The 24,646-nt window shown below is 45.9% G+C and overlaps 1 protein-coding gene across 1 annotated transcript; it reads left to right on the top strand.

Annotated features, from left to right (window-relative positions):
* Positions 1-1,355: 1,355 nt before the first annotated feature.
* Positions 1,356-24,646, top strand: mxd4 (MAX dimerization protein 4). The gene is made up of 6 exons (XM_072593772.1): positions 1,356-1,719; positions 1,838-1,925; positions 10,345-10,374; positions 15,938-16,052; positions 18,061-18,229; positions 19,870-24,646. Exons 1-6 carry the CDS (start codon positions 1,656-1,658, stop codon positions 20,022-20,024), a joined length of 621 nt encoding a protein of 206 aa, XP_072449873.1. The 5' UTR covers positions 1,356-1,655; the 3' UTR covers positions 20,025-24,646.

Raw genomic sequence — 24,646 nt, 5'->3', positions numbered from 1 at the left:
ACACACACACACATATATTCCTACACACACACTCTCACATACACACAGACGCAGTTACACACAGACGTGCACACACCCACACACACCTTTATAGGCACACACACTCCCACACTCACACATGCACCCCCTCACAGACTTAAGACACTCTGCACTCACTACACACACACTTTCTCACATTCACAACCCCCAACCCAGACAGACACACACACACACAGACAGACAAAGACCCACATGCATACATATATTTTGTGTGGTGAATTTGTACTTGCAGAGTTACATTGCACTTTGCTCAAAAACTGCATACATTCATGTAGAACTCTGAGCTCAAAAACTGCATGAATTTATGTAAAACTCCGTTATCTCACTTTTTAAGATTAGAATCAATCTAAATATCAGGTCATAGACAGAGAACACAGGGGGCTAACACCTTCAACATATTGTCTAGCTATCACCATTGTTAACAGCTAACCCGAGAATGCAACTTAAAAAAAAAGGTTTTGATTTACACATGAAACAAGTGAAACTATCACTGTATTCTAACAGATGAAAGGTTTAACAGACAATCAATTTTTCAATGTATAATTTCAGTTACATCACACTGCAAATTTTTGCTATAAATTCTGTTAGAATTGAACCCTCCACAATCACCTGATGAAGGAGCGTTGCTCCGAAAGCTGGTGTGCTTCCAATTAAACGTGTTGGACTATAACCTGGTGTTGTATGATTTTTAACTTTATGGAAGGATTCATCCTCAGATAGATTTCTGTAGCAGATGAGGTGTGGGAAGAGAAATCAAAACCTCTCTACGGGGCTCTTTTGTTAGTTTACTCCCGTATCGAGTGAAAGAACCGATCCTACAAGCAGAGCCTGCCTACAACATGCCACTGTGCCGCCAGAACCCACTGTCCACTGCTGAGCGCCAACAAGGGTGGATAGGCAAGGGGAGGAGCCGGCCTGGGTCTGTCCCCGCCCACCTCATTAAAATGCACGACTTGTCTCAGCCCATCTTATTAGGATGCGCGGTCTGGCCCCGCCCAGCTTATTAAGATGCGCGACCCTGTCGCCCAATGGCGAAGGGAGGGTGTCGCTTTGCATACGGCAGCGTCCGCCAATGGGAGCGCAGTCCGCTGGGTCACGCGGCCTCTGTTGCTAGGGCCCGCGGGTGGATACAGCGATCGGATACACGCGAACGGGAGCCAATCAGCTGCGGGCGGACGGCGACTTGTTGATACATCTGTGTCTGTGTCTGGGTGTGTGGGGGGGTTGTGGAGGTGGGGGCGGAGACGGAGAGAGAGACGAAACCTACCCTGAGTGTTGTTTCTCCTCCGGGGAGCTCCTTCATTGGAGAGAGCAAGACTCAGAGCTCGATCTGTCAATCAAACGCGTCACAATACATCTGGGCTGCTTAGCAGGCTAGGTTGAGGTGACAGAGGGATTGCAAAAACTTGTCTCTAACACTCAGTTGTCTTTGCTTCTCCTTTTAACTCTCATTGTTTTTTTGTTAAAAATAGTGTATAGATTTGTATTCTTCAAATTTTATTTTCCACTCGTAGTCATCGGATAGGCAATTTTGTTGTTACTGGGTAGGAAATAGACGCACAAACTACATATACATTTTTTTTTAAAAAAAGCACCATCAATTTATCTGGAGAGAAATGGCATTTTTTAATATTCAAACCTTGCTGGAAGCAGCCGAGTTCATCGAGAGAAGGGAGAGAGGTACGATTGCAGGGTTTTGTTTGCCTCTGGCCGGTTGCAGTGGTCGAATCTCTCTGGGTGCAGGTCTGAAGTTGTTATGTTTCTGTTTGAAAATTTTATTTTTTATTTTCCTTTTCAGAGGCAGAACACGGCTACGCGTCAATTTTGCCCTGCAACGTCGAATTTAACAGGAAGAAAGGCAAGACGAGGAAAACCCCAAATAACAGGTACGGGGAGGGGGTCTTCTCTCTTTTTTTTTTAATTATATATTTGGCTCTTTAATCTTTCCCAGTCGCCATTTTCCCCCATTTGGGCTTGCCTGTGTTTAGGTCGGATATAAACACTGCCACGCGTACAGTATTCTGTCTTCACATTTTACAGGGTAGCTGCTTCTAGCAACCTCCTACACATTCCCACTCTGTAAACCCACTTTTTTTTTTCAAATAAAAAATTTGAAATCCACCCCCCCCCCATCCTTTTCTTCCATCCTGAATTTAATATCCATTTAAACCAAATTTATCAAGATTTTTCCCCCCCCCTTTTTTCCTTTTGACTGTCGCTGCTCCCTTCACCATGCAAGAACTGTTGATATTTCTGTTTAACGTTTCTTTTAAAAATATCCATCTAGATGGAAATAATAGCCAGGGCCCGTTTCTTTCTCTCCTAAACCTCCCAAAAGATAAACGGTTTTGCACAGATTACTTATTCCCTTAGGTTTGTGAACGTGATGCTGGTTACATATTCGGATCAGATTAAATAAGTTGCAAAAGAAACGAAAGGTTACTCGTTCTGTCGATTTTTAAATTTTTGCCCATTTTTATTTTGAGCGATTTTTTTTTCTCATCTAGATTTTTTTGGCTCCCATTTTTTTTGTCTGTAGCTGTGCTCGGTGCTGCGCCTGCGCCCTGTTTGCTGCTCTTAAGTGGGTTGAAGGATCAGCTCCAACACTTACGGCCCTCTTTTTACTTCCACTTCTTTCCCTCACCCTGTCTGCAGACTTCGCTTGCAAACTCAACTCATGGTACTGAGCTCTCTGCGTGCTCTCCTTTTCTGTATTTTCAGGGGAAAAAAATGAGTGCTCTCCTTTTCTGTATTTTCAGGGGAAAAAAATGACTAGTGTGGATGGAGGCCATTCAGCCCCTAGTATCACTGCAAACATTGCTGGGTATATTCCCCTCACCTTGCTAGGTTTTACTGTTTTTTCTGTTCTGTCAGCTTCTGCTTTTCACCGCCCCCCCCCCCCCCCCCGCTCTCCCTTGCAAAATCTGTGATCTAGCTTATTTCAATGCTGTGTAAAGGCTGCTTTCCTGTTGTTGTCTCTCATTCCCTTTCTTTTAATTCATAGAATCCCTCCAGTGTGGAAGTAGGCCACTGAGTCCACACTGGCCCTCTGAAGAGCACTCCCCTCCCCTCCCCTCCCCTCCCCTCCCCTCCCCTCCCCTCCCCTCCCCTGTCCCAATCCACCTAACCTGCACATCTTTAAAATGTGGGAAGAAACTGGAGCACTCTGGGGAAACTCCAAGACGTGGGGAGATTGCAAACTCCACACACAGTCGTGTGAGGCTGGATTTGAACCTGAATACCTGGTTATGAGAGGTGGCAGTCCTAACTGCTAAGCCATCGTGCCAACCCATCCTTGGCGGATCACCTTAAATTGCTTTCCTTTGCAACTTATTTATGGAATCATTTTTTTTTTCCTTTATTGCACTCCATTTTTGAAAAAAAAAACACGAGGCATGTTTTATATTTCTGTTGTCAGTCTTGTATAGAGCCAAGGTGAACTATTTTTCTGATTCTGCGATCTTTTGTATTTTGTTGACTGGGATTGATTATGTTCATTCTACAAGAAGCCCTTTCTTGCATGGTCACTACACCACACGGGAGCAAACCATGTAAGTCCCTGCCGGTTGTATCTAACTCCAATCTGTCCCAGTATCCTGCTGTAACCCTGCATGTTTAATTCCCTTTTATGCATACAAATTATTTCTTTCCCCTCTCTCTCTGAATTTGGTAGCACTGTTTTCTGTTGGGGGATTGGTGTTTCAGAGTTTGAGTCTGGGATGGGGTTGAGGGTTGGGGATGGTTCCTAAGTCTGCTTGTTACTGAGACAGCCAGTGTTGGGTGACTGCCTGTCGAACACCTCGATCAGAGGTGTATACCGCCATTGCCTGACAGGCACTGGTTATGATTCAGCCTGAGTAAGAGTAACTTCCTCCACCTTTAGGTGGTGTCACACAGTCTGATGCAACTTGGCACGGTTTTACCCAACAGGTGAGAAGGTTAAATTTTGTCATAACTAGACTCTAAGCACGTACCTGTTCAGGATGTGGTTTGCTCAGTGATTTTTGTGTTCTCCAGTGGATGGAATTCTGGAGAACCTTGCCTTGGCGACTTGTCTGGTGCTTTTTTTTCCTGTTTTTACCTTGTACTGTGTTATCAATGACAGCTCAGTAGGGGTCACTGCTTAGCAATTTAAATCATTTTTGCACAAAAGCCCCATCAGTCTGATTTTAGATTAGATTTCCTACAGTGTGGAAACAGGCCATTTGGCCCAACAAGTCCACACTGACCCATTCCCCTACACTTACTGCACCTAACACTATGGGTAATTTAGCATGGCCCAGTTCACCTGATCTGCTCATCTTTGGACATCTGCTTTCACTTCTGGTTGAATAGCCTACCCTCTGCTCCCCTTTTGGGTTAGTAAAAGGGCAGTGATTGGTTGGGAAAGGTCAGTTATTGGACTACAAGCTGCTGCCTGTTCTGCAATCCATTGGTTACTGGGTTTGGAGTTCCTGTACCTGATGCCTGTTGTGTGAGACCACATCTGGTGCTCTACGTGCAGTTTTGGACTCTGAATTACACAGTGGGTGATTTAATTCCATGAGCAACAATTCAACAAGGGTTCACCTGGCTGATTGATCCCTCTGAAGGAAAGGTTAAGCAGGTTGGGCTGCTCCTTGTCGATCACTGCCTCCCCTTGTGGAGGACACTAAAACAGAGGCCTCTGATTTAAGGATAAGGGGTTGATAATGAGCTTTTTCTCCATGTTAGTGCGTATGGAGACTCTGCCTTCAATTTCTTCAAGGCAGAGTTGAGTTTTTGTTGACGAGGGTCTCAAAGCAACCCCTGTTCCCATATAACAATCTTAAATCACATTGCAGCTTCACATAGAATCCTAGAGGCTGACAGAACAGACAAAGGCCATTTGGCCCATCATGTCCCTGTGCTGGTCATTAGCAGCCACCAAACTAGTCTAATCCGATTGTTCAGCACCTGGCCCATAGCCTTGTGTCTTTGCAAGTGCACATTGAAATGCTGCTTCATTGTTTGTGAGGCGTTTTGCCTCTGCCATGGTTTTTAGAGACAGGGAGTTCCAGATTCTCACCAGTGTCTGGGTGCAAAAGGTTTTTCCTGACTCTGCTGTTCGCCTTCTGCTCCTTATCTTGAAGTTAGTTTCCTTCCTATCCCCACCCCCGGGGTCATTGATTTCTCAAACAAGGGGGAGATGTTCCTTCCCATCTATCTTATCTGTGACCCTCATAATGTTATATATCTCAACCAAGTCCCACCTCCATCCTTTCTGCTTCGTGGGAAACAACGCCACTCTGTCCAATCTTTCTTCATAACTGAAACTCTCCAGTTCAGGCAACATTCTCATGCAACTCCTGTTGACCCTCTCCTGCCATAGTGTGGATTCCAGAACTGCACACATTGTTCTAAATATGGCTACCCACCACTTTATACACATCCAGCATCAAATCCCTGCTGTTAAACTTTTGTCTTGATCAATAAAGGTGAGTATTCCATATGCCACCTTACTACATTACCCACCTTTCCTGATACCTAAGGGACTGGTGAACATGCACTCCAAGAACCCAGAGGTTCACTGTTGTCATCCCCTTGTTTTATTTGTCCAGTCCAAGTGCATCACCCTTCTCTCTCTCTCTCTCTCTCTCTTCTCTTTCTCGGATTGAGTTCCATTTCCTGCTGCCCAGTTTGTTGATGGTATGGGTAGATTTCAGCATCATAATGTGCTTCCTTCTCATTGAGGGTGTGGATGTTGCTATGCCATTGCTCCACGTGTATGGAGTACCATCTTGTCCCAACTACAAGGGGCACAATGGCAATAATCTAGGGGCCAGGCCTTAATGACCAAGAGACCACCAGTTTAAATCTGATTATAGCTACTAGGTGAATTACACATTCAGTTCCTCCAATCGGGAATAAAAAGCTGTTCTAAGTTAGGGTGACTGAGACTAAAATTTCTTCTTTTGGAGATGGAAATCTGCTGTCCTTGCCTGGTCTGGCATCCCATTTCGCATGCCCACAGCATTGTGGCTGACTCTTGCTCGGAAATTACTGAGTAAGCCCCTCTGATCTCCAAGCAGGTAACTTGGCACTTGCTCTTGGGGCAATTGGCAGCAGTGCTGGTCCAGATGGTAATGTCCACATCAATTTTAAAAATTCTATAATAGTGAACAGTAACTAAAGCAGAGGGAAGGAAATCTGACTAACTTTGTTACCTCTCCATTATACAGTGTGCTCTCAGCTCTAGCTCAGTTTTGTGTAAATCAGTGAGATTAACAGGTTACTGCTTCCTCCTGCAAAAAGGAGCTAATTCAGCAGAGCCGATTCAATCCTTGGCTGGTTTTATTTAGTTTGAGATGTGGAAACTGCAGGCTGCTCTAGTATCTGTCCATCCCTAGTTCACTCTTGAAGGTGGTGAACCATCTTGAATTGCTGCTGTCCATGTGCTTTAGAAAGTCTCAAAATACCCTTGGGGAGGAATTCCAAGATTTTGACCCAGTGACAGAGAAGGAACAGTGATTATATTTTGAGTCAGGATGGTGAGTGGCTTGGAGAGGAACTTGCAGGGGGTGCTGTTCCCATGTATCTGCTGCCCTTGTCCTTCCAGATGGAAGTGGTGGTGGAATTAGAAGGTGCTGAATAAGGAACCTCAGTGATTTCCTGTAGTGTACCTTATGGATGGTACAGACTGATGGAGTATCTGGCACCAATGGTTGCCAATAGACAATAGGTGCAGGAGTAGGCCATTCAGCCCTTCGAGCCTGCACCGCCATTCAATATGATCATGGCTGATCATTCCTAATCAGTATCCTCTTCCTGCCTTATCTCCCTAACCCTTGATTCCACTATCTTTGAGAGCTCTATCCAACTCTTTCTTAAATGAATCCAGAGACTGGGCCTCCACTGCCCTCTGGGGCAGAGCATTCCACACAAGCACCACTCTCTGGGTGAAGAAGTTTCTCCTCGTCTCTGTCCTAAATGGTCTACCCCGTATTTTCAAAATGTGTCCTTTGGTTTGGCATTCCCCCATCAGCGGAAACATGTTTCCTGCTACCAGAGTGTCCAATCCTTTCATAATCTTATATGTCTCAATCAGATCCCCTCTCAGTCTTCTAAACTCAAGGGTATACAAGCCCAGTTGCTTCAGTCTTTCAGTGTAAGGTAATCCTGCTAGTCCAGGAATTGACCTAGTGAACCTACGCTGCACTCCCTCAATAGCCAGAATGTCTTTCCTCAAATTTGGAGACCAGAACTGCACACAGTACTCCAGGTGTGGTCTGACCAGGGCCCTGTCCAGCTGCAGAAGAACCTTTTTGCTTCTATACTCAATCCCTCTTGCTATGAAGGACAGCATGCTATTAGCCGCCTTCACTACCTGCTGTACCTGCATGCTTGCCTTCATTGACTGGTGTACAAGAACACCCAGATCTCTCTGTACTGCCCCTTTACCTAAATTGATTCCATTGAGGTAGTAATCTGCCTTCCTGTTCTTGCCACCAAAGTGGCTGGTTTCACATTTGTGGCGTTGGGGTCAGGTGGGGGAGTATTCCATCACTCTGTCAATTGCTGTAAAGACTCCTCTAACAATAGTTTCACTGTCATCCTCACTGAGACTAGTTTTAGAATTCCAGATTTATTAATTTAAACCTGGGTTCCCACAGAATTAGCCTTGGCACAAGGACTGTAACCATCAGAGATCCTTGTTGAAAGCTGATGTACTGGCTCTGCTCAGCAGGGTGTCGATACTGAGGCAGTATCATACTGATTCACGTAGGAGGCCGGAGATGCACAAACCTATTTGGGCGTGGAGTTTTTGAGGGCGTTGCCGTCCAAGAATTGCTGGGACTTTCCTCTCCAGGGAACAGGTATCTCTGGCTTTGCCTGATGTCACCTGAGCTCCGTTACACTTGTTCATGACAGCTCTGCATGATACTGAGCAGGGCATAATCTCAACACAGCATCTCCCAGTCAGTGACCGGTTTAGGAGGAATTTCTTGGATGGTGAATTTGTGGAACTCTCTACGACAAAGGGCTGTCAAGGCTGAAAGACAGGTTTTTAATCGTGAGGGAAAAGTCAGCAAACGCACTTGTGGATTATCAGATCATCCACAATCTCATTGAATCTGCGCTGCCATTCAACGGGCTGAATGGCCAACTACTCCTACATCGTGTGGTGCAGGTGGTAAATTGTATATATCCCCCCTCCATTTTGTTTCGGGGATCTGATGGAGCTGTTAAAGCATTCAGGTGGTTAGGTACAGAGGATCAGTCCCCCTCTGGAGGGTAATCCAGAACAAGGAAGAATTACACTGGTTTCTACATTTAGATGATGCAGAAAAGTAATGGAAATCTAGAACCCAGATTCCCCCACCCTCCCTGAAGCTGTAGATTGTGTTGGAGTTGTTGGATATTTTTGAAGTATGTAAGGCACAGTAATGTCATTACTGTATGTCATCTGTGATGGAGCTGGCTGGAGGGGCTGAATAGTCACTTCTACCTCCCTTTTTTTTTCCCCCTTTTGCGTTCTTTTGTTTCAGTGAAGTCTCCTAGGTGCAAATTCCTCTGGTGACTCTTTGAACTGAAGGAGTAAACAGAGGGTTACCTTGGGAGGCACAGATGTTTGCAACATCTTGTAATGCAGTTTGTGCAGAGGGAGGTGATCCAGGAAGGAATGCTGTCAGCTGCTGAATCCTCTCGGGTTGGCTGTGATGGGCTGAATGGCCACGTCCTGTGTTCTGTGTTTCAGATGAGCAGGAACAGAGTCATCGAGGTCTATTGCACAGATTGAGGCCCTTCAGCCAAGGCGCACGAGGCTATGGGGCGAGTGCTGCCATTAGAAACGTGAGGGGGGTCGTTTTTATTCCACCAGCACGGACCCGATGGGCTGAAGGGCCTTTTCGTGTGCCTTGGATTGTGTGCTGTCTCAGACTAATAATTATTGTGCCCTGTCTATTATGTTAAAGAGTTGCCAGTAAGTGCTGCTCTTCCCTTCTGTCGTGGGCCTGACACATCTTTCCTTCCCCAGAGTTTGATTGTGAAGCAGCCAGGACTCCCTGGGACGTGAGGGAACTGCTGTGAGACAGGCTGGTGGTGGCTGTGATTTACTAACTCTACATGTGACCACAGGCTGCTCTCGTTCCAGCGTAAACCATCTCTCCACGTGCACAATCTTGACTCCTCCTTGTGACCGAGCTTCCTCCTCTGTCGCCAGTTAAAGCTTTTCACTGTATTTTAATTAAGTTACAAATCACACACCAGGTTATAGTCCAACAGGTTTATTTGGAAGCACCAGCTTTCAGATCGCTGCTTCTTTGTCAGGTAGCTAGTGGGGCAGAATCAAAAGGCACAGAATTTATAACAAAAGGTCAGTGTCATGCAACTGAAACGATATATTGATCAAATCTAGATTGATGTTTTGTTCACTGTATATCACAAGTGACAGTACATCCATATTCAATTCAATAGGAGCTTGTGAAGCATCTCCCTCTCTGGTAAAGACCGATGCAGTGTATTGAACACCTCAGCCCTGCCCTCTGCCTCCATAAGCTTATCTTCTGGTTGTAATCAACCATACCTCTTTTACCACACTTGCTGACTATTTATGCACCTGTAGAAGACTTCAGGGTAACCCTCCATGCTAGCTGACAGTCCTGTAATTTCCCTTTGCTTCTCTTTACTTGCCTTTGCACCTCTCCCACTGAACCTTCTGTATTCCTCTTGACTCTCCATTGTGTTTTCTACCTCACCCTTCCCATGAGCCCACAGTGTTTCTCATATGTCAGCATTAGGAAAGCATCATTGATAACTATTTCTGATCCTTTACATGCAAAGTCTGAAGAAACTTTGCGCTCTCGCCTACTAGATTTGAGCTCTTTTTTTCAAATAATTTCGAACAGGTCGATTTGGTGGGTAGGGGGCAGCGGATGAAAACCAAACGTGAGGTGAATGTTAGCAACAGCGTGGCTGTTAACACTGAGCGCTTTAGTAGTTGGTTTTCCTGAGACTCTCATCTTCATTGGGTTGACGTGTCCTTTTTTTGTCTCTCTGAAAATTGGCAAGTTCCCAAACCCAGTAGGGTCTTAGCCTCCTGAGACCACTAAATGTGTGCAGTGGTGTGTCCTTGCAGTGAAAGTCCAGCTATTCGTTAGAAGCATCCTATCCCCGACTTTGTAAAGCTTCCCACCCCCACCCCAACCTCGTGTTTAATAAACTTCCTTTAAGAAAGTTACTGTTAAAGCACGATAAACTACATTGTTTTAAAGAGAGCATCCTTGTTGTTTGATTAAATTTATCAATTATTCATCAGTGTTTTCTTTCTGTATTCTTTTCTTACAGATCCTCTCACAACGAGCTGGAAAAGCACAGGTGAGTGTGGAGGGACTGGATTCATGATAGATTGTGAATAGTTGGCATAGATTTTAAACTGCAGCATTCTCTCCCCCGATCATGTCAGGATGGGGATCTTTGCAGTTTTCAAACAGCGTTTTCTTTCTTTTTCCTATTAGCTTTGTGATGCGTTGTATCAGACATTTTCTAGCTCCTTCCTCCCCGAGTATTTAAAGGCACCAGTAGCTTTCAGCCTGTCTGCTTTCGAGAGCTGATCCTGGGTGTGTCGAGATAACGCAGGATTTGTTGTTGGTAACTCCGCTGTATTGTTTAGGAGGTTGGAGGGGAGGTGTGTGGTGGTGGATGGTGGTAAGATCACTCTGCTCACTGATGTGAAAGGAAGTACATCTTCCAGCACCTGTAGGTCTGGGATTTTTTTGTGTGTGGTGGTGGAGAAACGCGTGTGTCCAGGAGGCATTGTTTCTGAGCAAGCAGCCATGCCAAGGAGTGTGCTGTCCAGAGACATACTGAGGGATGAGTTAATGTTGATTCATTCAGTTCAAGGTGTGTTGTGTGTCCTGTTTAGGTGGAGCTACTCACTTTAGATTGGACCATTCTCCACGTGTGGGCCTGTTGTTGACTGACTGAAAGCAATGAATTGATTGGACTGTAACTAAATTGACCATGCTGTGATCAATTAACAGCTCAGTCCATCATGAGAACGCTGGAAGGTGACTTCATTAAAACAAGGTCCTGAGGGGGCTGATCTGGAGTGGGAGTTTCCTTATGAAGTTAGGGGTCACTGTGTACTTTTTAAAAAAGTAAATATGGGGTTTCCATGTATGAAAGCAGAAAGGAGAACATCTGTCTATGAGGTGGGGGAAAGGAGGGTTTGCTCTCTCCCTAATGGAATCTGAGTCAATGAATATTCTTAAGGCTGAAGTGTGTAGATTCTTGTCAAGCAAGGAGGTGGAAGGTTTTGTCCTCATGGGATGAGGGCAGCATTTATTGCTCATTGTCACATTGCTGAGAGTCTGGAGTCACATGTAGGCTGGACTGGTTAAGGGTGGCAGTGTCCTTCCCTAAAGGGCATTCGTGAGCCAGATGGGTTTTTCAACAATGGATTCATGGTCATTAGACTCTTATTTCCAGATTTTACTGTGTTCAAATTACACCATCTGCTGTGGTTGGACTGGAACCTGGGTCGTCAGAACACTACTTGGGTCACTGGATTAACAGTCTAGTGATTATATGCCTTCCCTGCAAAGGCCTAGGGTATTAATCGGGGTTGCTGAGGGTAAGTAGGAAAAGGCGGTAGTAGACTAGCTGTCCGTGTATTGGAGACTGGAGCAGGCCAGAGGCGGATAGTGCTCCTGACCCCACTCTTTGTACCTCAGTCTTTCATTATTGTCTTGACTGTTGCCATCTTCCAACAGCTGAGATGTGAAAGCTGGGTTGCTGGTTTTCCTCTGAGGGAAGCAGTGAGAGGTTTGTGTGGATTCTCATCCTGTTGTACAGAGTGGGGTTTGTGTCAGCCTTGCTCTGTCCCAACATCTCCCCCCGGAGACAGGCAGCATGACTTTAAGCAATAAGTACAATGGGAGAATGACCTAGTATGAACAAATGGGCTGAATGCCCTAGAAAGGGTTTCCAGCACAGGCCAATGTTCTGTGTCTGCATTTACCACCCCTTTTTATCCTACATGGTTTTTGCTTTTATTTGCTTGTGTGATGTGGGTGCCCCTGTCTAGACCAGCATTGATTGCATATCCCCAATTGCCCAGAGGCCAGTCTGGAGTCCCAGGTAGACCAGACAAGGTAAGGAGGGCGGATTCCTTTTCCTGAAGGGTAGCAGTGAGTCTGATGGGGGTTTTATCACAACTGTTGTCAGCGGTTATGTGGTCACCTTTTTAGTCTTGTTGCTTATTCCAGATTTTTATTGAATTCAAAGTTTACTGACAGTCATGGGATACAAATCCCTCTGTTCTCCTGTCCACCTTTATTTAAATAAACCAATATAAAGGTCTGTCTTGTCATGACAAATGCAAGAATACTGAATTTCATCTGATCATTATGACATGGGGTAAACCCCTCTGCTAATTTAACCCCGACACACCGAAACTCATCTTGCGCTTTAATCTCTCAAATTTCAAGAGGCAAAGAGTTACCCCAGAGGTCACTATTTAAACTAAAACTTAACCGTTTCATTCTTTTAAGTCTAGAAGAGCACATGAGACAACTATTTACAATGCCTTTTTTCTTAAACCTATCTTTTAGCTCCCCCCCCCCCCCCCCCCCCCACACTCTACAGCACTGGTCCTTTTTTTTAAAAAAAAAGTCTCTTATTCAGATCACCTTTTCAAAACCAGTCAGCTTTGTTAATTTACCATTTTGGATTTTCTTGTCATCTTTTCTTCAGTATTCTGCTTCCCAGGTCTGTCTTATGACCAGGTACCTTTCAGTGAGCTATTTGGCTCAGTCTATACTTGTTGGTTTTCTTGGCAGTTCTCCCCTGAACTGTTCAAAATGCCTGGTTTTTATGCCCCAAAATATCGGATCATTTCATTGGTTTGATGTCACCAAAACATTAAATTCAAGTTTGGTTGGATTTTGGTATCTGGGGCGAAATTTAAACTGGCCGAACTCAAATTTGTTTTTGTTCATCGGCAATGCAGCACCAGCTATTTGTTTCAACCAAATGTTAAATTGCTCAGCATATGCTGTGCTTTCAGTCCTTGCTAGCTTCCTCTCTAAGGTACATTACACACCTACACCTTCATAACAATTGCCATCTATACAGCAGGTAAAATGTCTATCTTCACAGAATGTGTTTATTGCCTGTCCCTAGTTGCCTCTTGAGAAGGTGATGGTGAGCTGCCCCCTTGAACTGCTGCAGTCCATATGCTGTAGGTGAACCCACAGTGCCCGTAGGGAATGCATTGCTGAGTCACAATCTGCGTTATGACAATCGCAGTGAGACATCCCCATTCTGTGAATGAATGAAGAGACAGACATTCTGCCTTTTACCACCTTAGGGGTGTCCCAACCCAAAGCACACTTCCATAGAAAGGCCAAATGGCCTGCTTCCACACTGTAGGCTAACAAGTCCCCTGAGCTTTGCACCCAGACTGCCCCCCCCCCACCACCTTCTAGTGTATCCCTGCATTTGCCATGGCTAACGCGCCTAACCTGAACACAATATGGGCAATTTACCATATCCAATCCATCTAATTTGCACGTCTTTGGACAGTGGGAGGAAACTGGAGCACCCAGAGGAAACCCACGCAGACACTGGGAGAATGTGTGGAGTTTGCACAGTCATTGGAGGGTGAAATTGAACCTGGGTCCCTGATGCTGTGAGGCAGCAGTGCTAACCACTGAGCCACTCATGAACTGTGGAAGTTCAAGAAGGCAACTTACCACCACCTTCTCAAGGGGCAATTAGAAACCGGCAGTAAGTGCTGGCCCAGCCAGCTACACCCACGTCCTATGAAATTATATTTTAAAAAGAAACACATTTTAAGCAGGCTTGTCTTCTGCTTCAATCTCTGTTCTTCACTCTCCTCCCTTCCTATCTCACTGTCTCACCCTCTGTAATGGTAGTTACATCTTCCAGGTGAGACGTGAATCCGATGTCGTGCCTGAAATGAAGATGGTACAGGTCCATGGCCAGTATTTGAAAAGGATGAGGGGAGACCTGTCAGTATTCTGACCAATGTTTCTCTGTCTACAATTGCATAAGAAACCTGTTAACTGCTTATTTTTCCTGGAGACCTTGCTGCATGCCATGTGCTGCTGCTAATGTTGCACTGCCTATTTTGAGACACTATGTTGTAGGTGGAGCATTGAAGGTATTGCTGAGACAGTGGGGGAGGTGCCATATAAAATTACACCATTTTATTATCTTCTTAAAACTATGTTCTTTCAAAAAGGAAACTTCTCTGTTTGATTTAAGAGGATTCTGTGCAGTGTTTGGCTGTGAACGTTCATGGTGCAAGTTGTGGTTTTTCAGAGATAATCATGATCTTTCTTTCTGTCTGTCCCCCTCCTCCTCCCACGTGTTTTCTCTTTTTTGGTAACTCTGATCTGTATTAGATCTCAGAGGTGAGCTTCCTGCTTGTATCCTTTTGTATCTTACCTGTTTTTCTATTTGAGGTGAAATGTCACACTCGGTCAGTTTTCCTCCCTCTTCCCCTGCCCCTGCCTTTCCGTTAGTGTGTGTGTGTTACAGTACTGTCCCACTCCTTGTGACTGGTGTTGCCTCTGAGCAGGAACAAGGAAGCAAAATGTACAGAAAATACTCAATAGGTCTGCAGGGAGACTGAGTTAAGAGTCAAAGTTTCCACTCTGTGCCCTGTCATCAGCAAAGGAGCCACTTGTGAATAACAGCAAACCCTTTTATCCTTAACCTCCAGCTCATGCCCTGTGATAACTCTGGGAGACTTCCCTTTTGAGTAACATGCTGTTCCTCTGCTGCTGTGTTACAGGTTGCCTCCTGAATAGTGTGCAACCCTCTGAATGGAAGCAGTACTGTTTGTTTTAAGAAACAGGAGGGTTACTGCTAAATCTCCTTCCTTTTGGGGTCTGGGCTTTCTGGGTGTCTGGTTGGATATACTGGCTGATACAGTCCTCCCTATCCCAGGTACTGAGGCCAGTGTAGCACCAGCCATGTGTTGGTCCAGTGGTCTCTTGGGTTTAGTGCAGCATTCCTGGTTTATCCTTGTATTAATTTTCTTTGGAGAATGTAATTTGTTGTGGTGCTGGTCAGTGCTCTGATGTGTTGGCTCTTGAATCTCATTCATTGATTGAGGTCCCTTACAGACAGGGATGCCTCTCTTCCTCCCTTGGAGGAGTCTGTATGTGGCTGTATAGACCGATAGGGCTACTGGAGGTGGTTACACTGGGAGATGGTGGTCACGGGAATGGAGTGGGTCGGGTGCTGGCATGGCAGCTCTTTACACTGTTTCTGCTCCCCCCCCCCCCCCCCCCCCCCCCCCCCCCCATCTCACCACCTAATGGAGCAGAGGTATTGATCACCCACTACCATATTGAAGGGTGGGTGAATTGAAAGGCTGGTCGGTCTCCATTCATTCATTGGATGCAGCATTACTGCCTAGGTCAGCGTTCCTTCCCTGTTCCTCATTATCCACAGGGTGGTTAAGTCAGCATCACTGTTGTGGGACTGGACTTGCATGTAGGCAACACTGGGTAAGGGGGGCAGATATCCCACACCGAAGGGTATGAGTGAACCAGATGGGTTTTTACATCATTCAGCAGTAGCTACAAGATCACTGCAGGCTTTTTGTATTCCATTCAATAGGGTTCTGGATGACTCATCCAGAGACATTGCCACTCCTTCCACAACCTCCCTGATATTGCTTGCTTAATAAGACAACACTCCTCTCTACAATTGACCCAGTGAACCTCTGCTGAACTACCTCCAGTGCAACTAACTCCTCACAGGGACCAGAGCTGTATGTGGTACTCCAGACCCCCTTGCCCTCTGGCTGGCATTGACCAGAATTTGTGTTGTTCCATTCTTGCACGTGCTGGTTTTTGACTTGTTTGCAATGGTCACTGAGCACTGCTGTTTTCACTTGCAGGAGGGCAAAGCTGAGGTTATACCTGGAGCAGCTGAAGGAGCTGGTACCACTTGGGCCTGACTGTTCGAGACACACCACTCTGAGCCTACTGAAGCGAGCACGGACTCACATCAAGGTAAACGGGCGCTCGCTCTGGGTGCACTCTGTTTTCCTTCCTTGTGCAGACCTTCAGCAGCGCAGGGAGGTGAGGGTTTTATTTTAAGGTTGCAGTAGGTTGTGATCGTGGACTGTTCCACTGGAGCGAGCGGTGGTGGTAAGTTGGGTAACTTTGACAGCTGGATATGGTTCTCTCAGCAGGGGAAAGTATTTGTGAGGCAGTGAGTACAGATGAGTGGATTATGTCTCGATCCAAGTCCAAAGGCAGTGTAAGATGGTGGTGATGTGATTGGACTAGTAATCCCAGAGCCCCAGGCTAATGGTCTGGTGGTGTGGGGTTTGAATCTCTCCCTGGCAGCTGGTGAAACTTTGAATTCACCAAAAAGCTGGCCTCGGGGTGACTGTTGTAAAAACCCATCTGGTTCCCTAAATCCCTATTTTTTTTTTAAATTGTTTTTAGGGAAGGAAATCTGCCACTGTTACTTGGTTAGGTCTACATATGACTCCAGGCCCCCAGTAATACGCTGGGCTCCTAACTGCCCTCTGGAATGCCTTCAGCAATGTGCACATTTTAGGGGCATTTGGATGTGTGACACTTGCCAACTGGCAATGCCGACATCAAAGAATGAAAAATACCATGTTTCTTGAGTGCCTGGTGATGCTTGTTGGGCTGCACTCCTGGTTTGGAATGAAGCAGATGGCTCCTACTCCAGGAGGAGACCTTGGGGTTCAGGAGCATGGTTCCATGAAATGGTGTCACTGGTCATCAGGGTGGTTAAGGAGGCTCCTCCACCTCCACCTCCACCGCCACTTGCTCAGACCATCGAGTATAAGAGCCGGACGTCATGTTGCAGCTGAACAGACTGGGAAGGCCGCACTTGGAATACCGCATTCAGTTCAGACCCTCCTGCTGTAGGAAGGATGTTGTGAAACGGTTCAGAGAAGATTAACAAGGCTGTTGCCACGGTTGGAGGGTTTGAGCAACAGACGCTGAATAGGCTGGAGCTGTTTCCTTCCGCGTGTCAGAGGCTGAGGGGGCGACCCTGTGGAGGTTTATAAAATCACGAGAGGCATGGATAAGGTGAGGAGGCAATGTCTCTTCCCAGGGGTAGGGGAGTCCAAAACAAGAGAGCATAGGTTTAAGGTGAGAGGGGAAAGACTCAAGGGATCTAAAGGGGCAACTTTTTCACGCAGAGGGTGGTGCATTTATAGAATGAGCTGCCAGAGGAAATGGTGGAGGTTGGTACAATTGCAACATTTAAAAGGCATCTGGGATGGGTATGAGTAGGAGGGGTTTGGTGGGGGATGGGCAAGTTATGGCAAATGAGACTAGATTAATTTATCTCTGGTTGGCATGGATGAGTTGGACCGAAGGGTCTGTTTCAATGCTGTATAACTTGGAGTCATGTTCTTGTCATTTTAAGTCAATGGTGTGATTAGCCTGCCTTGGCTCTGGCATCTTGTGGTCTTAGAGTCCAGGCTGACACAGACCGAGTGCCTACTGTACTGTTAAGAGGAGTTAACCTCGGGCCCTGACACAAGATTAGGGGGAGCAGATTTAGGACTGAATTGAGAAAGGATTTGTTCACCCGAAGGGTTGTGAATCCACGGAATTCCCTGCCCAATGAAGCAGTTGAGGCTACTTCAGTAAACCTTTTTTAAATGAAAGATCACTTTTTTTCTTTTGAACAGTAAAGGAATTGAGAGTTAAGGTGAGAGGGTGGGTAAGTGGAGCTGAAGCCACAAAACGATCAGTCATGATCTTATTGAATGGCAGAGCAGGCTCTAATGGTGGGACTACCCACTCCTGCTCCTGGTTCTTGTGTTCTTAGTGAGACCATTATTGAGAACAAAGTTCTTGCTTGTGCCCTGTGTCTAATATCTATCACTCAGTCATCATTCTCCAATGTCGTTTCCTACTTTTGTGCCAGTGACTAGATTGAGCCTTCGGGTGCTGGGGGGGGTCACGAAGGGTACTGTAAAACAAGAGTCTGTCTTCATTCGCTCCCCTTCTGTCTTGTCCACAGAAGTTAGAGGAACAGGACAAGAAGGCGCTCCACCAGAAGGAGCAGCTGCAGCGTGAGCGGCGATATCTGAGGCGTCGGCTGGAACAGCTGGCTGTCCAGGGGATGGAGCGACTCCGTACTGACAGCCTGGGCTCAGCGATCTCCACCGACCGCTCCGATTCGGAGCAAGGTAAGACTGTCTGGCCGACTGCGGGCCAGAACGCCAGCGAGCTCCACCTGTCAACCAAGTTCATTAACCACTCCCTACAGTGTGGGAACAGGTCCCACAAAGAATAACCCACCAGCCCCATTCTCCTACCCTGTTACTCTACGTTTCCCCTGACTAATGTGCCTAAGCTACACGTCCCTGGACACTACGGGCAATTTATCATGGTCAGTTCACCTTCACCTGCCCATCTTTGGCCTGTGGGAGGAAGCCAGAGCACTCCGGAGGAAACCCACACAGTCACGGGGAGAATGTGCAAACTTCACATGGCCTGAGGCTGGAATTGAGCCCTGGTCCCTGGCGCTGTGAGGCAGCAGTGCTAACCACTGAGCTGTTGTGCAGTCAGAAAGGCGTTGTGCTCCCTCTGTCTGCCCCTCACTTCACTCCGTCCTGGCTGTGCCCCCTCCCTGTGCCCTTCGCAGCTCTCTGCTTCCTGCTTTCCACTCCCTACAGCACTGCCCCCTCATCCCCAAAAGAAAACTGGCATCTCCACATCGGGGGCACTGGGATGTTCTGTTCAGTTAAAGGTGCTATATAAATACTTGTTGTTCTTGTCACCTGGAGTGCAAACCATTTCTTTAAAAGTCAGTAATCTTGGGGCTGAGCATGTCACCTGCTGAACTATTGAATGCAGTACCTGGGAATGTGGTGGAGGCAGCTTCAATTGAGGCATTCCAGAGGGACATCAGATGGTTACTTGGATAGTAATAGTGCATCGGGACAGCGAGTGGGAGAAGAAAGGCAGGAGATTGGCACAAGGGGATAGAACCAGTGTGGGCATGATGGGCTGAATAGCCTCTTGCTGCTTCGTAACAATTCTGTGAATAATACCCATGTGTCAAGAAGCTGCAGGGCAGTTTTGGAATGACTGGCTGGGCTATTGCACAGGGCCTTGGAAGCAGCTATCCTAGTTTGGGTCTGGAGTCTATGACTGAGATGGGAGGGCAGGCAAGCGGTCAGGGTTAATCAGTATCTGCAGAGGGATAGAGCCTGGTAGGGAAGTAAGTGGACCATATCTTTCCAGATGGAATGAAATGTGGGGTGGGGAGGTGTATGATGGTCCTTTTGAGGCCTTCGGTCTGGATCAGTGATCCAGGGACCCATTTTTTTGAATTCTGCCAAGGCTGATGGTGGCATCTGAACTCTCATTAAGAGTCTAATGAGGACCATGGACCTGTTGTCAATTGTTGGATAAATCCATCTGGTTCGTTCACATCCTTTTTTAGGGAAGGAAATCTGGTCTACATGTGACTCCAGAAACACAGCGATGTGGGTGACTGTCAGCTGTCCTCTGGGTAATCAAGGATGAGTAATAAAGTTGAGTGATGCTGGAAAAGCGCACAGGTCAGGCAGCATCCGAGGAGCAGGAGAATTGACGTTTCGGGATAGAAAGATGTCCTGACGGTAGGGCTTGTGCCCAAAATGTTGATTCTCCTGATTCTCAGGTGCTGCCTGACCTCCTGGATGTGTAATAAATCCTGGCCTGCCCACCAACACCCGCATCCTGTGAATGAATTGGAGCAAATGACAGCTAAGTCAGTTTATATCATTCATAAAGCTTTCAACCCTGGTTTGATTTTTTTTTCACCTGTGCTCTTACACAGAAGCTGATGTTGACATCGAAGGTATGGAGTTTATTCCTGGTGAGCTGGACAGTGTTGGCAGTGCCAGTGATGTTGATGACCACTACAGCTTCCGGAGCAGTTCAAGTGACAGTGGCTATGCAGACTCTCACACAGTCACACCAAGACCCTCATAGTGACCACTTTGGTTACCAGCAGAGGACCACATTTGTCAACGCAGGGCACTTATACATATATATATCTATATCTATATATAAAAAAAAATGAGTTTTGTTTTCTCCTGGGATGTTGACTGCCACTCTTTAACAGACACCCCAACCACAGAGCACTTGCATTTGCTGTTACCCTCCTGCAGTTCTTTGAGAACCTGGCTCATCCATTCCGACGATTTGACTCTTGACACAAGGGTGTGAAGAAGTGCAGGGTGGTATTGGCAATAAGTGGCCGGGCAGGTTAAGGGCAAAGTTGGGTTGGGGGGGGTGGGGGTGAAAAGCCAGCTCTAATGATTAGGCTTGAAAGTAGAGTATTGCTGTCCTCCTGGTTTTTGTTTTAATTTGGTTTTTATTCTGTCATCCTGTTCCGATCTGCCCGTGGTAAGAATGAGAAGGGAGGTGGCGTGGCTAGCTAGACCCAAGTGAGTTTTGCTGGTGTTATCCAGGGCTGGTTTTCCACTGTGCAGCTCTGTGAGGAGCGTTCACCTCTGTACCTCCTATCTCCTGTCAGCTGTCTACCTTCCTGATGCAGAATGCGTTTTGTTTTTAAAACAACTAGACAGTATTCCTATCAAGGCTAAGCACAGTGCATTTATTCTCTCCTTGTTAATCATCAAGACTTCGCACATTAATACAGGGCTTTTTCTTTTTGAAAAAGAAACTGCAGCAATAGGCATATCGAGCAAAAAGAAATTGAGAATTTTGCTTCTGCTTTCTGTGATTATACACCGGGCTCGTAGCAGTTTCATTATCCGTGTCATTTTGACAGCTTCTACTGAAAGTTAGTGATACTAAGTCTTTGCTTTCCCTGTCTGCTTGGTTTTAGTCATTAGAGCATGGCTTCTAGACAAACTGATCAATCATTTACATATACATCCCTCTCTAGAGAGACATGCCTTTCTCATCTAGAGAAGGTTTTTAAAAAAAAAAGGACTGAAAAAAAATTGCAAAAGTAATAGTCAAGTAATTTTAGCCAGTGTAGTCTCAATTTCCTGTATCAAAATTTTGTATTATATTTTCCTAAATGTTATCTAAACCATACTTGTTGGGGAGGGTGGGGGCGGTGAGATGGGACTAAAATGGTACAGGACCTAGCTCAGAGTCTCAGACTTTCTGCCATTGTCATTCTGTGCCTTGGTATTCTTCAGAGCCCTGAGGCTTTCCGATTGCTGGCATTTGCATCTGTCCCTTGCGGATACAATGGTGAGAACTTATGGCAGCTCTTGTCCTTGTTTGCACTCTTCGAAGCGGCTGCTTCCAAACTTGCCGCTAACCAGGTAGTTCTGAGGTTGCAGTTCACGTGATCTTTTCTGTGATCGTGCTCCTTACTCCCACTCCCCCAACTTTACCCAAAACCCTGATCTCCTGGTGGGGGCAGGTCAAAGGTTAGAACATGGCAGCTGAATTTTAAAAGAAACAAAATCTTTTAATAAAAGTAAGTTTATTGTATCCTATTGTTGTTGCTGGTTCCTGTAATGAAAGAAAAATGGCTCTAAATGCCTCATAACAGGGATGTAGCTCAGTGGTATTCGATTGACAGACTGCAGAATTTCCAGCAATTTTATTTTGAAGGTGGTTTTATTTCCTCTGTGGATGCCAATTTCTGAATCATGAAAGCAATAGAGATTTTACTTTATCATCATTAAACACATGTGACTGTTAATAGGATCAAATTCCAATGTGACGTGTACAGTCCGTCCGGTCCTTTCCTGAGCGACGGAATGCTGTGATCAAATAAAAACAAAGGAAAGCTGTTTACTAAACGCAAAACTCTCGCACAGAACCACGGAGAAGGAGATGAAAGGTGACTCTAATGGATAGCAAGTGTCCCAGCTTGCTGGTTGTGTGTGTGCATGTTAGTCCATCCTTTCTGGGCATTTTCCTCTGGCATCTTTAAAATTACAATCCTCGTCCCACGTCTGAGTGTGAGTAGCAGGATTGGCTTTCCCAGTTTGACCGATCTGCCTGGGGTTTGCTGTTTGTGCCTTTTTTGAACAGTGGGCTCAACTCAGTCCTACAACTGAACAGGGGACTGGCTCACAGCTTTGTCTGTTTGCTGTTGGAGGGGTTTGGGTTTGGGTTGGTGTGGAGAGGGGGGAGCAGCTGGTGATGTGGGATTAGTCAACAAGACTTCTAGAGCAGTGGCCTCTCTGCATGGAATGGTGCTGCCTTACTGATTGGAGGGGAGACTTGCTCAGTGTACATTCCTAGGTCACCAGTTAGGAGGTGTGCAATATTGAGTTGGGTTGACTTTATTTTGTGATGGTGTTTTTTGTCAAATCTGTTTACTTGTAAGTTTCCTCCCTTGGTAAAGATTCTGATGTGAGGTCCTCTTCCTTGAAGCTAAGTTTGAAGACAGCACCTGGAGGGGCATTGCCATCCTGTTGGTCATACTGTTGGTGTGTTTAGGACTCCAAAACCAGTTTTGTGACTGGCGAGCGTGGTTACAGTTGAAGGTCTCATTAGCCCATTAAGCCCCAATGCTGGCCCTTTCCAGGGGCACGTGGGCAAACTAGTGGATCGTCTTTCAGTGGAAACTTTCAAAGCTGGCATCACCTGACTTAGAATATGAAAGTGATTTAAGTGAATTTTGAAATAAGAGATCAGTCTTAATCTAATTGAGTGGGATGTGCTCAACGGGCTAAGTGGCTTTCTGTTGCTTTGCTGCAGAGTTCTTTGGTGTGGGTACTGAACTTGAATGTGGCTGAGAGGGTGTTTGGAGCAAAGACTACCTCGGTTGGTGTGCTAACCAGCGTATCCTTTGCTATACTCTTGCTATTCGATCACTCTCTGGTAGCTGCATTTCTGTTCAGTGCTCTGACTTGTATGGTTTTGTGTGGGTGGGGTTGGGGGATGATGGGCAGAGATATTTCTCTGGGTGCTGAGTGTATCAAACCCTGACTCTGAGGGAGTAGATTAGGGTTGTATCCTATATTTGGGTTTGGTGCGGTTTGCTTTTGGCCTTGAGTGCGCTCTCCTCATACCAAAGACACTTGAGTAGGTGGTGGGTGCTTTACTCTGGGTAAGGGGTCCCAATCCTGACAGGCTTTTTGACGCTGCTTTCACATGGCTATAAGCCAGGTGGCTTTTAAAAACTGGATTCTTGGATCTGAGGTGCAACAATTCATGTTGCAGGTTCAAGCCCAATGCTGTGGAACAGGATGTGAGTTCTTTGTTTTTAAATGAGCGTTGTCTCTCTCTGTCCTATCCCTGCAGCCAGTTATTGTCTGAATTTTGTTGATGTCACTGTGGGTCAGCCAAACATATGTAGTGGAGGACCGTTGTGATGAGCATTGATTGGAGGTGGAGGGTGTACCCCAGAGCACTGCTAATGCCCTTATTCCAGAGGCAGTGGCCAGCTTGAACTGTTCTGTGTGATCCAGGTGTTTAGCAGCCAGTGATTTTTGGGGAGGGGAGATGTGGATAAACTTACTTATAACTTTAGTTGTTGAAAGTTGACTGCCTCCAAGCTGTTAGTCTGGCAGAAGGTCCACGTTGAACGCAGCTGAGTGTCCAAGTTTCCTGGCCAGCTCTGACACTGCTGACATTCTCCATCGACTCAGCTGCTCAAAACTAAACTCCTCTTCCATCAGCTTCGCAGCTGGGCTCATTGTAAGCTAAACTAGTGGGAGTTTAAAAAACACACCTGCTGCCGCTGCCCCGCCCCCACCACACCCCAGCGTGTGTCTATCTACCGACGGTAATTGTGCCCAGTTGCAAGATGCTGTTGCCTTGGACCTGGATTTTTGTTGACACCAATTTGAACAAAGTGACCCACTGCAGTTAGACACTGGGCTTTATTTCCTCAAGTAAATAGGAAACTGTAGCAGTAAAATGTATTTTTATCTTTGGTAGGGGAAGGGTGGGTGGGTGGCGAGGTGGGATTGGGAAGCCAATGTAGACTTAAGGTCTCCAACAGACCAAAACTGAATTCCCTTAAATTTGTAAGATTTGATTGTTGCAAAGCATTAGATAATGAGCCTTGTAATGTTTTCTTCAGTATAATGTTGGCCTACTCTGATGATTGAGCCCATTCATGGTTACCAGGCCTTTCAGGAAGGGGAACATCATTGCAGTATTAAACCTCTTACTGTTCCACAATCACTGGCTTTACATTTTTCAATGTCTTTTTAAAAGAGCTTTATTTTGTAGAATGTGGGAAAATCTCTGTTTTCCTCCTGCCGCCACATGCTTTTTGTGAATTGTTGGAATTGAGAGAAGTTAACTCTACTTCCTTTCAAAGCTCCCAGGGCACTTGCGGTTGGTTGGTTGGTTGGAAGGTTGAGCAACTGCAGTTTCTGTTGACCAGATTAAGTTTTATTCTTTTGGGTGTATGGACGGGATGGTGTTGGTTAGGGAGGAGGGTTTATGAACGGCTTAAGGTACACTGGATGGGTTCTGTGCCAGAGACTTGTGAATATGTACTGTTGAGGAGCTCCCTTCAGTAGAGAATGCTTTATATAGCTCCTAAGATGTATAATATAAATTCGCACATACATGGTGCTGGCTACCCACCTGTAGCACACTGAAGGTAATGTGTTGTATCATTCTTTCATTGTAATATAATAAAACATTTTTTTACATCA

The sequence above is a fragment of the Chiloscyllium punctatum genome, chromosome 2 (genome assembly GCF_047496795.1).
Source record: "Chiloscyllium punctatum isolate Juve2018m chromosome 2, sChiPun1.3, whole genome shotgun sequence".
NCBI lineage: Eukaryota > Metazoa > Chordata > Chondrichthyes > Orectolobiformes > Hemiscylliidae > Chiloscyllium > Chiloscyllium punctatum.
Note: the sequence above shows the minus strand (reverse complement) of the source record. Positions and strands in the feature narration are given on the sequence as shown.